Here is a 15321-nt window from a genome sequence, read left to right as displayed (position 1 = left end):
ACAGGGTTTCCAAGGCTGTAAATCTTTACGGGAGGAGGACGCCTCATCTTTCTCCTGCGGAACCGCTGGTAGTTTCAAACTGCTGACCTTGCAGTTCACAGCCCAATTCGTAATCACTACGCTACCAGATATATATATATATGAGAGAGAGCTAACAGCAACAAAATAGAGTACTGACAATATGAATTTCTGATAAAATAGACTTGAATGTAAAAATCAGTGTAAGAAACAAGGAAGAGCATTTTATATGATTAAAGGGTCGAGCCAACAAGAAGTCACAGCCATAATAAATATTTACACACCCATGAGAAACCTCCACAATATAAAAAGGAAATGTTAACAAAATTGAAAAGAGGACTAGACTTAGTAACATTATTGCTGTTGTTAAAGTGTCATCAAGTTGGTTCCAACTCACATAGACCCTGTATAGGGTTTCCAAGGAGCAGCTGGTAAGCTTGAATTGCTGACCTTGCCGTTCAAAATAACTTTGAAGCCCAGCGCATGAACCCACAGTGCCACACAAGGGCTCCAATAAAATCAGTATGAGAAATTAAAGCATCACTTATAATGAAGGACAGAACAACTAAAAAGAAATGCAAAAAAATACAGAAGAGAGATCAACAACACAATCAACTTGACCTCACAGACATATAAAGAGAATTCCACCCAACAAAAACACAATGCACTTTTTCCCCCATTACAAATGGATCATTCTACAGAATACACCATATGTTAGTCCATAAAGCAAGTTTCAATAAATTTTAAGACACTGAAATTAACACACAGAATTTTCTTGGATCATAACTCTATTAAGGCTGAAAATCAATAACAGGAAGAATGGCAGAGTGGAATCAAACACATGGAAACTGAATAACATTCTGCTTAAAATAGACTTTGTTGTTGTTAAGTACTGTATAGTTGGTTCCGACTCATAGAGACCCTGTGCAGGGTTTCCAAGGCTGTAAATCTTTACGGGAGCAGAAAGTCTCATCTTTCTCCCACGGAACAGCTGGTAGATTTGAACTGCCAACCTTGAGGTTAACAGCCCGATTCATAACCACAACGCTACCAGAGCTCCTACTCTGTGTAATGAAAAAAATAAAATGTGAAATAAAAAAGATTCCTAGAAACAAACAAGAATGAAAACACAACATATCCTCTGAGACACAGTAAAAGCAGTGCTCAGAGGGCATTGTGTAACAATAGTTGCACACATTAAAAAAAAAGAAGAAGAGAAGAAAGAAAGAACCAAACTCATTACCTTATCCTCATAACTGCAACAACTAGAAAAAGAGCAGAAAAAAATGAGTACGGTCTCCAAAAGAAAGGAAATTGTAAACACAAGAGCAAAAATACATGAAATAGAGAAACAATGGAAAGAATAAACAAAACTAGAATTTCTTTTAAAAAGATTAAGAAACCTGACAAACTGTTGGTAAATTTAGCAAAGAAAAAGAAAGAAAAGAAGTAAATTACATGACTAAGAAATAAAATGGATGATATAAAAAAGTACCTATAGAAATAAAAGAAAAACAGCGACCATACACATTTGAAAACCTGTATCAAACAGACACATTTCTAAGAATGCAAACCTATCTAAATTAACACAGATTAAGGCAGAAATTTTAATAAAACCTATAACAAACCTATAATAAACATTAAGAGAAGAGTTGATACCAATTCTACTCAAATTATTCCTTAATGGGGACAAGAATGGAATAACTCTCAAATTCATTTTATTACGCAAACAAAACTCTAAGACCAAGTCCACAAAAAGACATCACTAAAAATAAGACACCAATTATCCCTAAAGACCATAAAGGAAAAAATCCTCACCAAAACCCTAGCCAATAAAATCTAACACCATATCAATAGTAATAATAATAATATATGACTGTTGTTGTTGGTGTTGTTAAGTGCCCTTGAGTCGATTCCGACCCATAGCGACCCTTTATAGAGTTTCCGAGGCTGTAAATCTTTACGGGAGCAGAAAGCCTCATCTTTCTCCCACGGAGCAGCTGGTAGTTTCGAACTGCTGACCTTGCGGTTTGCAGCCCAATTCATAACCACTACGCTATCAGGGCTCCTATATATGACTATGTAGGATTAATACCAGACATGCAAGAATGGTTCAACACTAGAAAGCCCATCTATGAATAAACCACCCGTCTGTCAGTTTGTCATACTGTGGTGGCTTGCATGTTGCTGTGATTCCGGAAGCTATGTTACCAGTATTTTAAGTACCAGCAAAGCCAACAATGGTGGACAGGTTTCAAATAGCCTTCAAGATAAAGATAGACTAGGAAAAAGGAGAGATGGACTACTATTGAATATTTAGTTACTGAACACCTTATAAATGGCAGAGGAACACTGTCTGATAGCACCAGAATACTGACTATTGGAACATGATTAAAGGGCACCAGAATATTGTCAGATAAAGTGCCAGAAGATTAGCCCCTCAGATTGGAAGGCACTCAAAATATGACTTGGGAAGAGCTGCCTCCTCAAAGTAGAGTTGACCATGATGACGCAAATGGAATAAAGCCTTCGGGACTTTCGTTTCCTGATGGGGCACAACTCAAAATGAAGAGAAACAGCTGTAAACATCCATTAATAATCAGAACATGGAATGTATGAAGCATGAATCTAGGAAAATTGGAAACTGTCAAAAATGAAATGGAACCCATAAACGTCAATATGCTAGCCACTAGTGAACTGAAATGGACTAGTATTGGCAATTTAAAATCTAATAGTCACATGGTTTACTGTGCTTGGAATGACAAATTGAAGAGGAATGGTGTCATATTCATCATCAAAAAGAACATTTTAAGATCTGTCTTGAAGTACAATTCTGTATATGAGAGGATAATATCCATACGCCTACAAGAATAACAGCTAATACCACTATTACTCAAATTTAAGTACCAGTCACTAAGGTTTTAGTGATGATGAAATTGAAGAATTCTATCAACTTCTTCAAGTCTGAAATTGATACAATCAAGCTTTACTGATAATTACTGGTGATTGAAACACAAAGGTTGGAAACAAAGGGGAAGAATCAGTAGATGGAAAGTATGACCATGGTGATAGAAATAATGCTGGAGATTGTATGATAGAGTTTTGCAAGACCAATAACTTCTTTGTTGCAAATACCTTTTTTAAACAATATAAAACACAACTATAAACATGGACCTCACTAGATGGAATACACCAAAAGCAAATTAACTACATCTGTGGAAAGAGTATCATGAGCGAAAACAAGCCCAAGGACAGACTTTGGAACAGACAATCAGTTGCCCATATGCAAGTTCAGGCTAAAACTGAAGAAAATTAAAAGAAGTCCATGAAAGCCAAAATATGGCCTTTACCATATCCCACATATTTAACATATTTAAAGATCACCTCAAGAACAGATTAGCTGCAGTAGACACTAAAGACCAAAGTCAAGAAGAGTTGTGGGATGATATAAAAAATATCATACAGGAAGAAAGCAAAAGGTCATTAAGAAGACAAGAAAGAAGAAAAAGACCAAAATGGATGTCAGAAGAGACTCTGAAACTTGCTCTTCAGCATAGAGATGCTAAAGCAAATGGAAGAAATGAGGAAGTAGAAGAGCTGAATACAAAATTTCAAAAGGCAGCTCGATGATACAAAGTCAAATATTATAACAAAATATGCAAAGAAAATCCAAATGGACGAATACACTAAGCATTCCTCCAGCTGAGGGAACTGAAGAAGAAATTCATGCCTCAACTTGAAATACTGAAGGATTCTATTGGCAAAATATTGAATGATGTAGGAAGCATCAAAAGAGAATGGAAGGAATATACAGTTACTGTACCAAAAGTAATGGTAGACAATCAACTATTTCAAGAGGCAACATATGATAAATAGCCAATGATACTGAAGGAAGAAGTTCAGGGTGCACTGTAAGCACTGGGAATTGATGGAATTGAGATCTTTCAAAAGACTGATGCAAAATTGGAGGGATTCACTCACCTATTCCAGGCAATTTGGAAAACAACTTGGTTAACTGACTGGAAAAGGCCCATATCTGTGCCCATTCTAATGAGAGGTGACCCAACAGAATCCAGAAGTCATCAGACAATATCATTAATATCATATGCTAGCAAAATGTTGCTAAAAATAATCCAAAACTGGCTGCAGCCATACATTGACAAAGAATTTTCAGAGAGGTTCAAGCCAGATTCAGAAGTGGACGTGGAACAAAAGATATCATTATTGATGTCAGCTGGATCATGGCTAAAAGCAGAGAATACTACAAAGATGTCTACCTGTGCTTTATTGACTACACAGAGGCTTTAGATTGTGTGGATCACATCAGGCTATGGACAGCATTGCAGAGAATGACTATTCTGGAATACTTAATTGTGCTCATGAAGAACCTGTACCAAGAGGTAGTTGTTTGAACATAACTAGGCAACACCAAATGGTTTAAAATTAGAAAGGTGTGCATCCGGGTTGTATTCTTTCACCATACTTATTCAATGTGTATGCTGAGCAATTAAACTGAGAAGCTGGATTCTATGAAGAAAAACGTGGCATCAGGATTGGAGGAAGACTCATTAATAACTTGTGATATGCAGGTGATACAAACTTGCTTGCTCAAAGTGAAGAAGACTTAAAATACTTACTGATGAAGATCAAAGACCACAGCCTTTGGTATGGATTGCATATCAAAGTAAAGAAAACAAAAATCTTCACCACTGGGCCAATAAACAACATCCTTATTAATAGAGAATAGATTGAAGTTGTCAAGGACTTCATTCTTTTTGGATCAACCATCAACACTCATGGAAGAAGCAGTCAAGAAATCAAACAACGTATTACATTAGGCAAATCTGCTGCAAAAGACCTTTTACAAGTGTGGAAGAGCAAAGGTGTCAGCTTGAGGAATAAGGTGCACCTGACCCAAGCCATGGTATTTTCAGTAACCTCATATGTATGTGAAAGCTGGACAGTGAATAAGGAAGACTGTAGAAGAAGTGATGTATTTGAGTTACGGGGTTGGAGGAGAATACTAAAAGTCCCACGGACTGCCAAACGAATAAACCAGTCTATGCTGGAACAAATATACTGACAAACATATATTGGTTTGGCAAATGATATTTTTACATAGGTATTCATATGCTCTAGAAATATATCCATGTATATATGGGGACTTCCAAAAGTTCGCAGAAGAATTCCATTATCTTTTAGTTTCATTTTCCACAAACTTTTTGAAGTGCTTTTGTAATTGAACAAAGAGGGGCAAAGATATATAAACTTCTTAGCCATAATCAAACACCTTGAGCGAATGAGTTGCTGAGCCTGGAGAATCAAGACACAGGCAACATCAAGGTCAACCAGCATATCATAGTCCACAAAGACAACGTTCTACATCTTACTTTGGCGAGTAGGAACTGGGTTCTTAAAAGCATGCAAGTGACCATTTAAGGTGCGACTATTGATCTCTTCCTTTCCAAAGTAAAGAAAATCAAAGGTACCTGTAAACAATTAGTCCAAAAGACTAATGGATCTCACAAATCACAGCATCCATAACCCTGGGACCAGAAGAATTAACTAGATGATGCCCAGCGACAGTGCTGACTGCTATGAAAGGAATAATAGAGGGTTCTAGGGAGAATGGAAAAAAAAACTGTGAACAAAATTCAATAATAAAAATTATAATGTTCAGTAGTCTGGCGGAGACTGGTGGACCCACTGAGAATATGACCCTTAGCTAATCATTAGGCCTAGAACTCAATTTACCCTTATAATGCAACTCTCAAACAATAGAGTTTAAAAGGTGAACAATAATACCATGTAGGTGTGCACTCCTTAGAACAACCAACCATATGAAATCAGAAGAGCAGCATTTACCCAGAGATAAAACTCAGAATAGATAGGAAAAAAGGACAAATGGAAATGATAAACACAAGAAGTGGGAAGAGTGCTGCTACAATTGTGGGGACTACAATTAATGTCATGAAACAAACTGTATATGAATAGTTTCAAGGAAAACCAATTTGCTCTGTAAACTTTTACTCATATCACAATAAAAAAGTTTTTGAAGTACAGGCAATCATAAACTTGAAAATAGTGTAATAAAATTTCAAAAGTTAATTTTGAGGTGAGAGCATGTGGAACAATTGCTTATGAAAATATTGTTCTGTACAAAGGAAAAATTTCCAGACTAGTTCATAAAAGTGGATTATACTCATTATGTGCTTATGTAGGAGTTATGATGAAGTAGACATACACCTCCCATACCTGTCCTTCACTAGCTGGGTTGATGGAGAGAGAGCTCCCAATTCCAGCCTGTATCTGTGGCTTCCTTGTCTGAGAAGCAAAGTGGGTTACGGATGAGAAGCAATCATGGGCAAAAGATGGGGAAGAGTGAACGCTTAAGGTTAACTCAGATCCCAAATCTCTGCAATCATCTATTTTGATTCTCCTTAAAGTTGTGGACTGTTTCTTTTCTAAAAGCCCTCACTATTACTTCTGACCATGCCTTCTCTGCATGGTGTGGTACTATAGGATAAGTTGTTGTTAAGTGCCGTCGAGTCGGTTCTGACTCATAGCGACCCTGTATAGGGTTTCCAAGGAACAGCTGGTGAATTTGAACCACCGACCTTACAGTTCAAACGGCTTTGCAGTCTGGTGCATTAACCCACAGCGCCACACCAGGACTACTAGACTATTAATCAAAAAGTTAGTGGTTCAAACCCATCAGCCATTCCTTGGAACCCTACTCAGGGTCACTATAAGTCAGAATCAAATTGAAAGCACTTAACAACAACAAAGAGAACCAGGAAGGTGTTCCTTAATGACCTTTCTGGTATATTATACACTTTGTTAGATTTTACCTGGGCTTTGTTACCAGAAACACTGGAAAAGAACTAGGAAGTTGAAAGGCTCCAACTCCATAACCCTATGCCTTCTGATTCGCTCTTGGAGAAGACAAAGTTACTGGTGGTGTTGTATCTTCGACTAAATAAAAACCATGATTTGTCTACATGAATCTTCCTTTCCATCCTAATTGAATTCCTCTGATTTTGCTGGGAAGGTTCTTTATTTCTAAATTCTTTTAAATCATGTTCTCCCTGGCACCGTCAGCCTCAAAGATGTGGATAATGGTTTCACTTAGGCTGCCCAACATGCACTCTTGCTTCCTTTGGCAAGGTCACCCTGATAAGACTTGAAGGAGCTGTTGATCAAGGAATTCAGCTCTTCCCATAGTAACAAATAGGACTCAGATACAAGTCAGGCTGAGGTGACTCTCTCAATACACTGATTCCTAAGAAAGGCAACACAATAAGGGAAAAAGCAAGCTGGCAACTCATCCATCCAGCAAGAGTGTTCTGATGAGTCTGCCATGATAGCGTGTTCCCTAGACTTCAGGGGCTGTTCTGGTACCTAGCTTAAATTCTGTAGGTTCTTAATGATGTGAGCCACCCACAGTCTTCTAACAAGCTCCACCTTTTGCTTAAGTCAGCCAGAGTCAGGTTCTTTTACTTGCATCTAAAAAGTCCTGGCTGAGGCAGCACACCTGCAGCCTTAGCCTTTTGTCACAGTGATGGAACACAGCCAGTTCCCTAGCCTGAGCTATCCACAGCTGAAAGCATGCTGATGGCACCTTTACCGATGTCTGGTTCGAGTTTCACTGAGTGTCTGTGCCTCAAAGCTGTTTGGCAGTCCTTCTGCCTGTCACTGCCCAGTTCCTTTCCCAGTTTATAGTGATTGTTTCTGATTTTAACACTCTCCTGAAATGTCTCTGTAGATGATCTCAAACATCACCTAGTAATAAGCAGAACCCACCAAGCATAATATTCTTTAATTTCCATCTATTTTACTGTACCTCAATTGTATCTTCGGCTCCTTTCTCTAGACTCAGAGAAAGGGTTGTCCTTTCATCTTTACCAAGTCTATTCCTTTGGCTCCAATCAACTCTGAGACTGCACACTACAAATTGTCTGTTTCCTTCTTTTATCTCCCTTCTTCATTAGCTTATTTATTCCTCTCAGAGTCCCAAACACTTTGATGTTGTCCTGATTCTAGGAGGTCCTATTTCATCAAACATCCCTGTGAATTACTGCCCCAGCTCTCTCTTCACTTTCATGCCCTGTTGTTTCTTGCTCCCCCATCTGTGCCTCCATTATTTCTGAAACACCACAATTAGCCTGCTTTCACAAACATCACCAGGGATTTCCAAAAGGACAAATCATTTTAGACCTCATTCAAAGGAAAACTGTCTCAGAAACTGTAAGTTGTCCTAAAATAACAATTTCTCCTTACTGTTAAAACAACAACAACAAACAAACAAATGAGACCAACCCAAACCTGTTAACATGAAGTTGATTCAAATTCATAGTGACTATGTAGGGCAGGGTAGATCTGTCTCACAGGTTTTCCAGGGGTCAAATCTTTATGGAAGCAGACTACCACATATTTTCCCCATAGAACGGCGGCTACTGGGTTTGAAACACTGGCCTTTCAGTTAGTAGCCAAACACTTTAACCACTGTGTGATCAGGACTCCTGTAATAGGGTTTTGTGTCAACTTGACTAAGCCAAGATCCAGTGGTTTAGCAGTTGTTGTTTTGTGCCGTGGAGTCGGTTCCAACTCATAGCGACCCTGTACAGGGTTTCCAAGGCTATAAATCTTTATGAGAGCAGAACGCCTCATCTTTCTCCCGCAGAACAGCTGGTAGTTTCGAACTGCTGACCTTGCTAATCGTAGCCCGATTCGTAACCACTATACTACCAGAGCTCCTTTAAGATGTGCTTATTCCTGGTGTGGCACTGTGGGCTAATGCGCTGGGCTGCAAGGTTGGTGGTTCAAGCTCACCAGCTGCTCCTCGGAAACCCTATATGGGGTCGCTATGAGTTTGAACCAACTCGACAGCACTTAACAACAACAACATTCCCATGCTGATACAGGCATAATTAATGAGGGGCCAGGAACAGCCAGTCAATTGAGGGTGTGGCCTGCTCCCAATATAATGGACACATGGGAAAGATTCTCTCTCTCTTCCACCGGGGACCTGGGACCCTACAATCGTAAGTAATTTCCTTAATAATAAACTTCTTTTTGTACATATACATATATACATTCCACTGGTTTTGCTTCTCAAGAATACCCGGCCTAAAACAGCTCCTTTTAAAATAGAATTTCCCAAACATTATTCCATATCAGTCATATGACTACATTCTGGTCAACAGTATATGTGCAGAAATGGTAAGCACAACATCTGGTTCATGCCTTTAAAAAGTAAGGCTGTACCTTCCACTTCCCCTTTCCTATGCCTGCTGGGATGTGGATGTAGTATGGTGAGTCCCATTTGCCATGAAGATCAGAGCATACCTTGAAGATAAAGAGGAACAAGACTGAAGTAGATGGGGCCCAGATACGTGGGTAGGGCAAACTGGAGTAGGACTTCCTACCGTCCTAGTCTGCCCTTGAACTGAGAGAGGCTAACTGAGTTGCCAAAAGTCATAAAGCCAGAAAAAGGCAGAACTGTCCTATAAACCAGGTCCAAACTTAGAATTCTTTCCATCGTTCTACTTGGTAAACTCTAATCAATTCTAGGGAAGTTGACTCTAAGCCTCTGTTACCACATACCTAGGGTAACGTCTGGCTATCAGTTCTCTACTTAGACACAAGCAACACAGCTCTGTAAGGAGGCCAAATTGTCCATACCTTGTTTGGGACTGCCTTTCTCCTCCGGAAGCACTGAAACTTCTCTTTAAAATGCCTGGAACAACAAAACAAACAAATTACTTTACATTTTTCCTCTGCAAATATTTCCTTTCCTTCTTACTTTAATTAAAACAAACACTGCACTTCTGTTATCTAGGCTATTTGAGATAATTTTACATATTAGAAAGACAGTCTTGATTCATGAAAGCATCAGCTGAAAATATAGTGTTACAAATTATTATTTATTTGACAGGTTTGTTTAAAGATCTGTTTTCCAAAGAAAATGAGCTAAACAAAGAAAATACTATGTCAGTCATTCATCCTGAAATCCTTGCCAAGGAAGTTTTTACAAGTTACCAGATGCAAATATAAGGGTTTAGTTTTTCCATTCCCGCTTTTCCACTGACTAGCCCCATTGTTGCTAGGGATATACAACTCTAAATGAATCTCAACACAGTTAGCAATGAACTGTTGCCAGAAAATGCATGAAGAGTCTCCTTGTGAAATGTTCATGTTTTCCTAATCACACAACAAGGAATTAACAGGCAAGGAGTTACAAGGAAAATAGGACAGAGTGTTGAAAATTAGGATTTTCTCAGAAAATCTGGAACATCTAGTCATCATTTTGATGGACCAATTAATTTTGGAAAGGGACAAAGAATGTATATGAAGCCTCAGGACTTGATCCTTAGAGTTACTATTTTAAACTTTTGAAATGAGTTTTTCATAGGGAAGCCACTGAGAATTATTTACACTTAGTTTATTTCATTGTACTTCTATTTATCTTTTTAAATATATCATCAGTTTACTCTTTTATACATTATTCTTTTCTCTCCATTTTCTATTTTGACATCTTTCAATTTCTGATTTTTTGACTGTATTTGAGCATATCTTTCAAATTATATATTTATCTATGTCTACACATTCTTTTTGGAGTCTTGATGTGGCACTGTGGGTGAATGCACCAGACTGCAAAGCCGTTTGAACTGCAAAGTCCGTGGTTCAAGCTCATCAGCTGCTCCTTGGAAACCCTATACAGGGTCGTTATAGTTCGGAATGAACTCGACAGCACTTAACAACAACAACTACAATATATATTCTTTTTATTTCTCCTACACCAGTGTGAATACTTTCTTTATTGTTTCAATCTGAGTTAGGATTAATATATGGACTGAAGTTAACTACCATATCATTTTCATGGTTGTGAAAAATCAAAACCTTTTTCTTAGTTGTAGAGTTTGAAATAACAATATATTCCTTTGCATTATGCAAACTAAATTATACAAAAACGAGTCTACACCAAGCCTAATTTCCTCTCCAGACTTCTAATGCCTCTAATCAACAGACTCATGAAAAGGTCACCTCCATTATTCCTGTGGTTATTTAGGTTGCCTCCAAATTAGGTGTCTCAGCTCCCCCACTCAGACCTTGCATTTGCTCTCAGAAACAATGAAACGATTGATTTGGCAGCTGGAGAAATGGAAACCAGGTGCTGGTTGACCTTTGAGTTCAGGCAGAGTGACATACACACCTGCCCTAATTAGTACTGCAACTGAAAACAAACCCCTGTGCTATAATGACATTTTAGTATAATTCTCAAATATAATGCTGAAGTTCCACAAACGGCAAACTGGAAAAGAAAGCTTACTGAATGTAGATTCTTTCAAAGGGCTTGAACTAGAGCTGCTGGAGTTGTCTGAAATGTCCAATTCATCATCTAGTTCTGAATATAGATCTGCAAATTAAAAAAAGAAAAGAAAGAAAGTAAATGAATGAAACTTGAAATAGAGTTGAAATGTATTTAATGCCGACATCTTTTCACTAGGAGTACCTTTCTCAATGTTTTCCAGGTTGAAGTTGTCTTCTGACAGGATTTCGTCACAGACCCTGTCTTCATCCTTTCCACAGGGGGCCTGGAAGCCTTCAGGTGGCAGGTCTGCACTTTCTGAGAGCTCGCTTTTCAGGCTGGCTGCTCCGCTGCTGCTGCTACTCAAGCTTGCCTTCTCAAAAGTTTCCTGGAAAGAGACAGTCCATTTTTAATAGCTTCTTCCTCTCTCCTTCCTTCTCCTGGACTCACAGCTTGCTAGAACATCAAATAAAATGTTTAAAATGTCATTATAAATATTTGACGCAGAAGAAGAATCAACAATTCAACTGATACCCTTGCACTGGAATCCCTTCAGTCCATAACCACAGGGAAAGATTTTTTGGTTTTTTTGGGTTTTTTTAAAGGAAAGAAGAGAGGGATGAAGGGAGACACGAGAAAGGAGGAGAAAAGAAAGGAGGAAGAAATTGGTCTGCAAGCTCCCATTGGTGAATAAAAAATGTGTCAAGAATGCTCAGTAAAAAGACCTGTATGATCTGCCAAAAGACATTGTATCACAAGGAATGGAATATTTGAATATCTCTTTTGAATTATTTTTTTTTAAATGTGCTACTGAATCTTTTCAGCACGATACCAGATAAGTAAAGCTTACTTTTTTTTTTTTTTTTCCAAACCTCAAGGGAAATTAGTAGCAGAGGAAGCCTGGACAGAGAAAGAAAGTGAATTTCGTGGGAAAGAGCTACATTGAAGGGGACTTCCAAACCGCTTGAGACTCCACACTATGGCCAAGCAACACAGGCTACTCCAAAATCTTCCAAAAATGAGAACACTTTCCACCCTCGCTGTGTCCTAATCAATATTATTAGAAACTGCCAAATTAGGTCTGAAGGTTCAGTAAGTGAAAGGAAGAAGGATAAAAAAAACAGATCAATCCCACTGAGGGCTGTAAACTTTGATTTTTTGCTAAGGAAAACGAAAAACTACATATGACTCAACAGAAAAACAACCTTCTGTTTATTTCCTGAAGTAATTCTCAATGACTAAGATGTTCACTATGTGAAATAATTTGTAGCAAGTGTGGAGACCCTTTCTCCTTAGGCCATGGGACTAAACAGTGCTGACAAACCTAACAAATGTGACAAAAAGGTAAAGGAAACAAGGCTGTGAAGGAGGACAGGATAACAGTTGGAGTGTGTGAGAGGAATATAAAAGCTTTCATTTATTGAAGAGGAAAGAATTCTGCTCATGAATTGCCTTAGGGGTTGTTTAATTGGAGTTCTGGTGTGGTGCTGCAGTATAAGCACTGGACTGCTAACTACAAGGCCAGTAGTTCAAACCCACCAACTACTCCTCGGAAACCATATTGTTGATTAGTTGGAACGGACCAGATGGCAGTTAACAACAGTCACAAGTCACAACACTGACTGCAGACACTTAAATGTATTTGCTTATGTATTTTTCAACTACTTTTCTCTTTAATTAAGTTGAAATCAACAGCTTCAAGGGAAAGGTTTCTAGAAATTCATGGGTGATAGAATTTACACATACATAATGTAAGACCTTAGGGGAGACTAAACCAAACCTCTGAAATCTGTCAGGTATTTAGTAAACAAGACAAAAAAAGAAAAGGAATTGGTATAACATAGTCCACAAAGACATTGTTCTAACTACTATTTTGGTGAGTCTTAAAAGCTTGTGAGCAGTGATATAAGGTACAGCTGTTGGTCTCTCCTTGTCCAGTGGAAACAGAAAAGTAAAGAAAATCAAATATACAAGAAAGCAATTAAATGCTGTTGTTATGTTTTTGAGGAGGAACTATTTTTTCCTGAGAGTCTTTTCCGTGTTCTTTCCTCAGAGTTTCATCAAGATCCTGAGAAATATTTCTTACTCTGTTGAAGCTAATATGCAGGTAAAGGTACCTCTTAATTGTTTGTGTCTAGTTTTTCAACCATTGTTCTTTCATGACACAAAAATGTTAATATCTACTTCAGGTTGTCCACCCTTGGTCTGCTAATTTAGAACCTGAGATGGAAATGCCTTTCTTTATTTAGTCTCCACAGAAGAAGCTGAACGACACTGCTCAAAAAAATGTTAATGCTTAAGACTAGTAAGGGGTTTCCAATGCCAGTCCCAACTCTGCCAACAAGTATATTGTAAAATACACTCAGCCTCCTCCATACTCTATTTGCTCAGTCTCTAACCCCTATTCTAACGATCCTCAACTAAAGTCATTAGAAATGTACATAGAAATGGAAAATCAGTTAAAGAACTTCCTCTCTTTATGACCTTTCTTACTTTAAATAAGTAATACTCTGCAATAGCAAGCTTCTAAAGACTATATGGAATTGATTGGATAGTAGCTGGTTTGGTAAGAACTACATACCCAAGATGTGTCAACACTGTCAATGGTGAAACACAAATGAGAGGTAATATGTGACTTGAAAAAACTTTTTTTTTGCGTTGATACAATTGTTGTTGTTAGGTACCATCAAGTTGGTTCCTACTCATAGCAACCCTATGCACAACAGAATGAAACACTGCCCGATCCTGGGCCAACCTCACAATCATTGCTACTTTTGAGCTCATTGATGCTGCCATTGTGTCAATCCATCATGTTTTCTCCAAACATGACACCCTTTTCCAGTGACTGGTCCCTCCTGACAATATGTCTTAAGTATGAAAGAAGAAGTCTGGCCATCCTGGTTTCCAAGGAGCACTCTGACTATACTTCTTCCAACATAGATCACTTTGTTATTTTGATAGTCCATGATACTTTCAGTATGGAACGCCAACACCATAACTCAAATGCATCAATTTTTTCTATGGTCTTTGTTATTCACTGTCTAACTTTCACACATATATGAGGTTATAGAAAATGCTATGACTTGCATCAGGAGCAACCTAGCCCTCAAACTGACATCTTTGCTCTTCAACATTTCGGTGCTGAAATCTAATTAGATGCTGAAATTCTTATCTTTAAAACCAGCAATGCTTCAGCAAAAACTGTCTTTTCTCTTAAGAACAGACACAGATAAGGACCAGTGGAAAACCTTTCTTCTTTGAGCAAATCAAGAGAAAGGAACACCTATGATTCCCAATACTGGCAATTCCAGATTTGAGAAGGTTTGACTTGCAACCAATATCCAAGAACAAGTTGGGTTATAAACAATGTCACTTGTAGCTGCCTTCATATATGTGGTATTTGTATCATTGCTGACACAGGGGGAATTCACCATATAGAAGAGATGCTCTTTTAGACTCTATAAGTATGGAAGGTATGGTAAAGTAACATAGAACGTATAGTATAATTTGGTTGAAAACCGTAATTTCCATAACAATCTACTGCAGCAATTTTTGCTTCAAAAGCTATATAGTCTTTAAATGTGCAATAAGTTATATAACATTGTAAGCACACTTTCTCTTGTGTGATTTCCAGAGCTTTTCACTCTGAATATTTCAATACCCAACTCATTATTTAACTTACTCCTTGAAGAACTGAGGGCTGTTTTAATCCCTTTTAAATCTCTGCGTGCCTGTGTATTCTTGCATTATGTGAAGGCACTTCAGAAAATTTCATCATCTTTTAATTCCACTTTCCACAAACTTCTTGACGTTCCCTCATACTTGGTACAGAGCAAATGCTCAACAAGTAATTGCTGTATTGAAAAGAAATGGAGTGAAGGACCAGAAAAGTGGGTATGGTAATTTACAGGAGTAGCGTAGTGGTTACGAATCGGGCTGCGAACCTTAAGGTCAGCGGTTCGAAACTACCAGCTGCTCCGCGGGAGAAAGAT

At 38.1% G+C, this 15321-nt stretch overlaps 1 protein-coding gene across 1 annotated transcript in view; it reads right to left on the bottom strand.

Moving 5' to 3' along the window:
- NEK10 (NIMA-related kinase 10) overlaps window positions 1-15321 on the bottom strand; it is a 417902-nt gene that overhangs the window by 113569 nt on the left and 289012 nt on the right. The window contains 3 exon segments of the mRNA XM_006851613.1: window positions 9703-9757; window positions 11351-11437; window positions 11534-11717. Coding sequence (XP_006851675.1) covers window positions 9703-9757; window positions 11351-11437; window positions 11534-11717 — 326 coding nt within the window.

The sequence above is a fragment of the Chrysochloris asiatica genome, unplaced genomic scaffold, assembly GCF_000296735.1.
Source record: "Chrysochloris asiatica unplaced genomic scaffold, ChrAsi1.0 scaffold00030, whole genome shotgun sequence".
Lineage (NCBI taxonomy): Eukaryota > Metazoa > Chordata > Mammalia > Afrosoricida > Chrysochloridae > Chrysochloris > Chrysochloris asiatica.
Note: the sequence above shows the minus strand (reverse complement) of the source record. Positions and strands in the feature narration are given on the sequence as shown.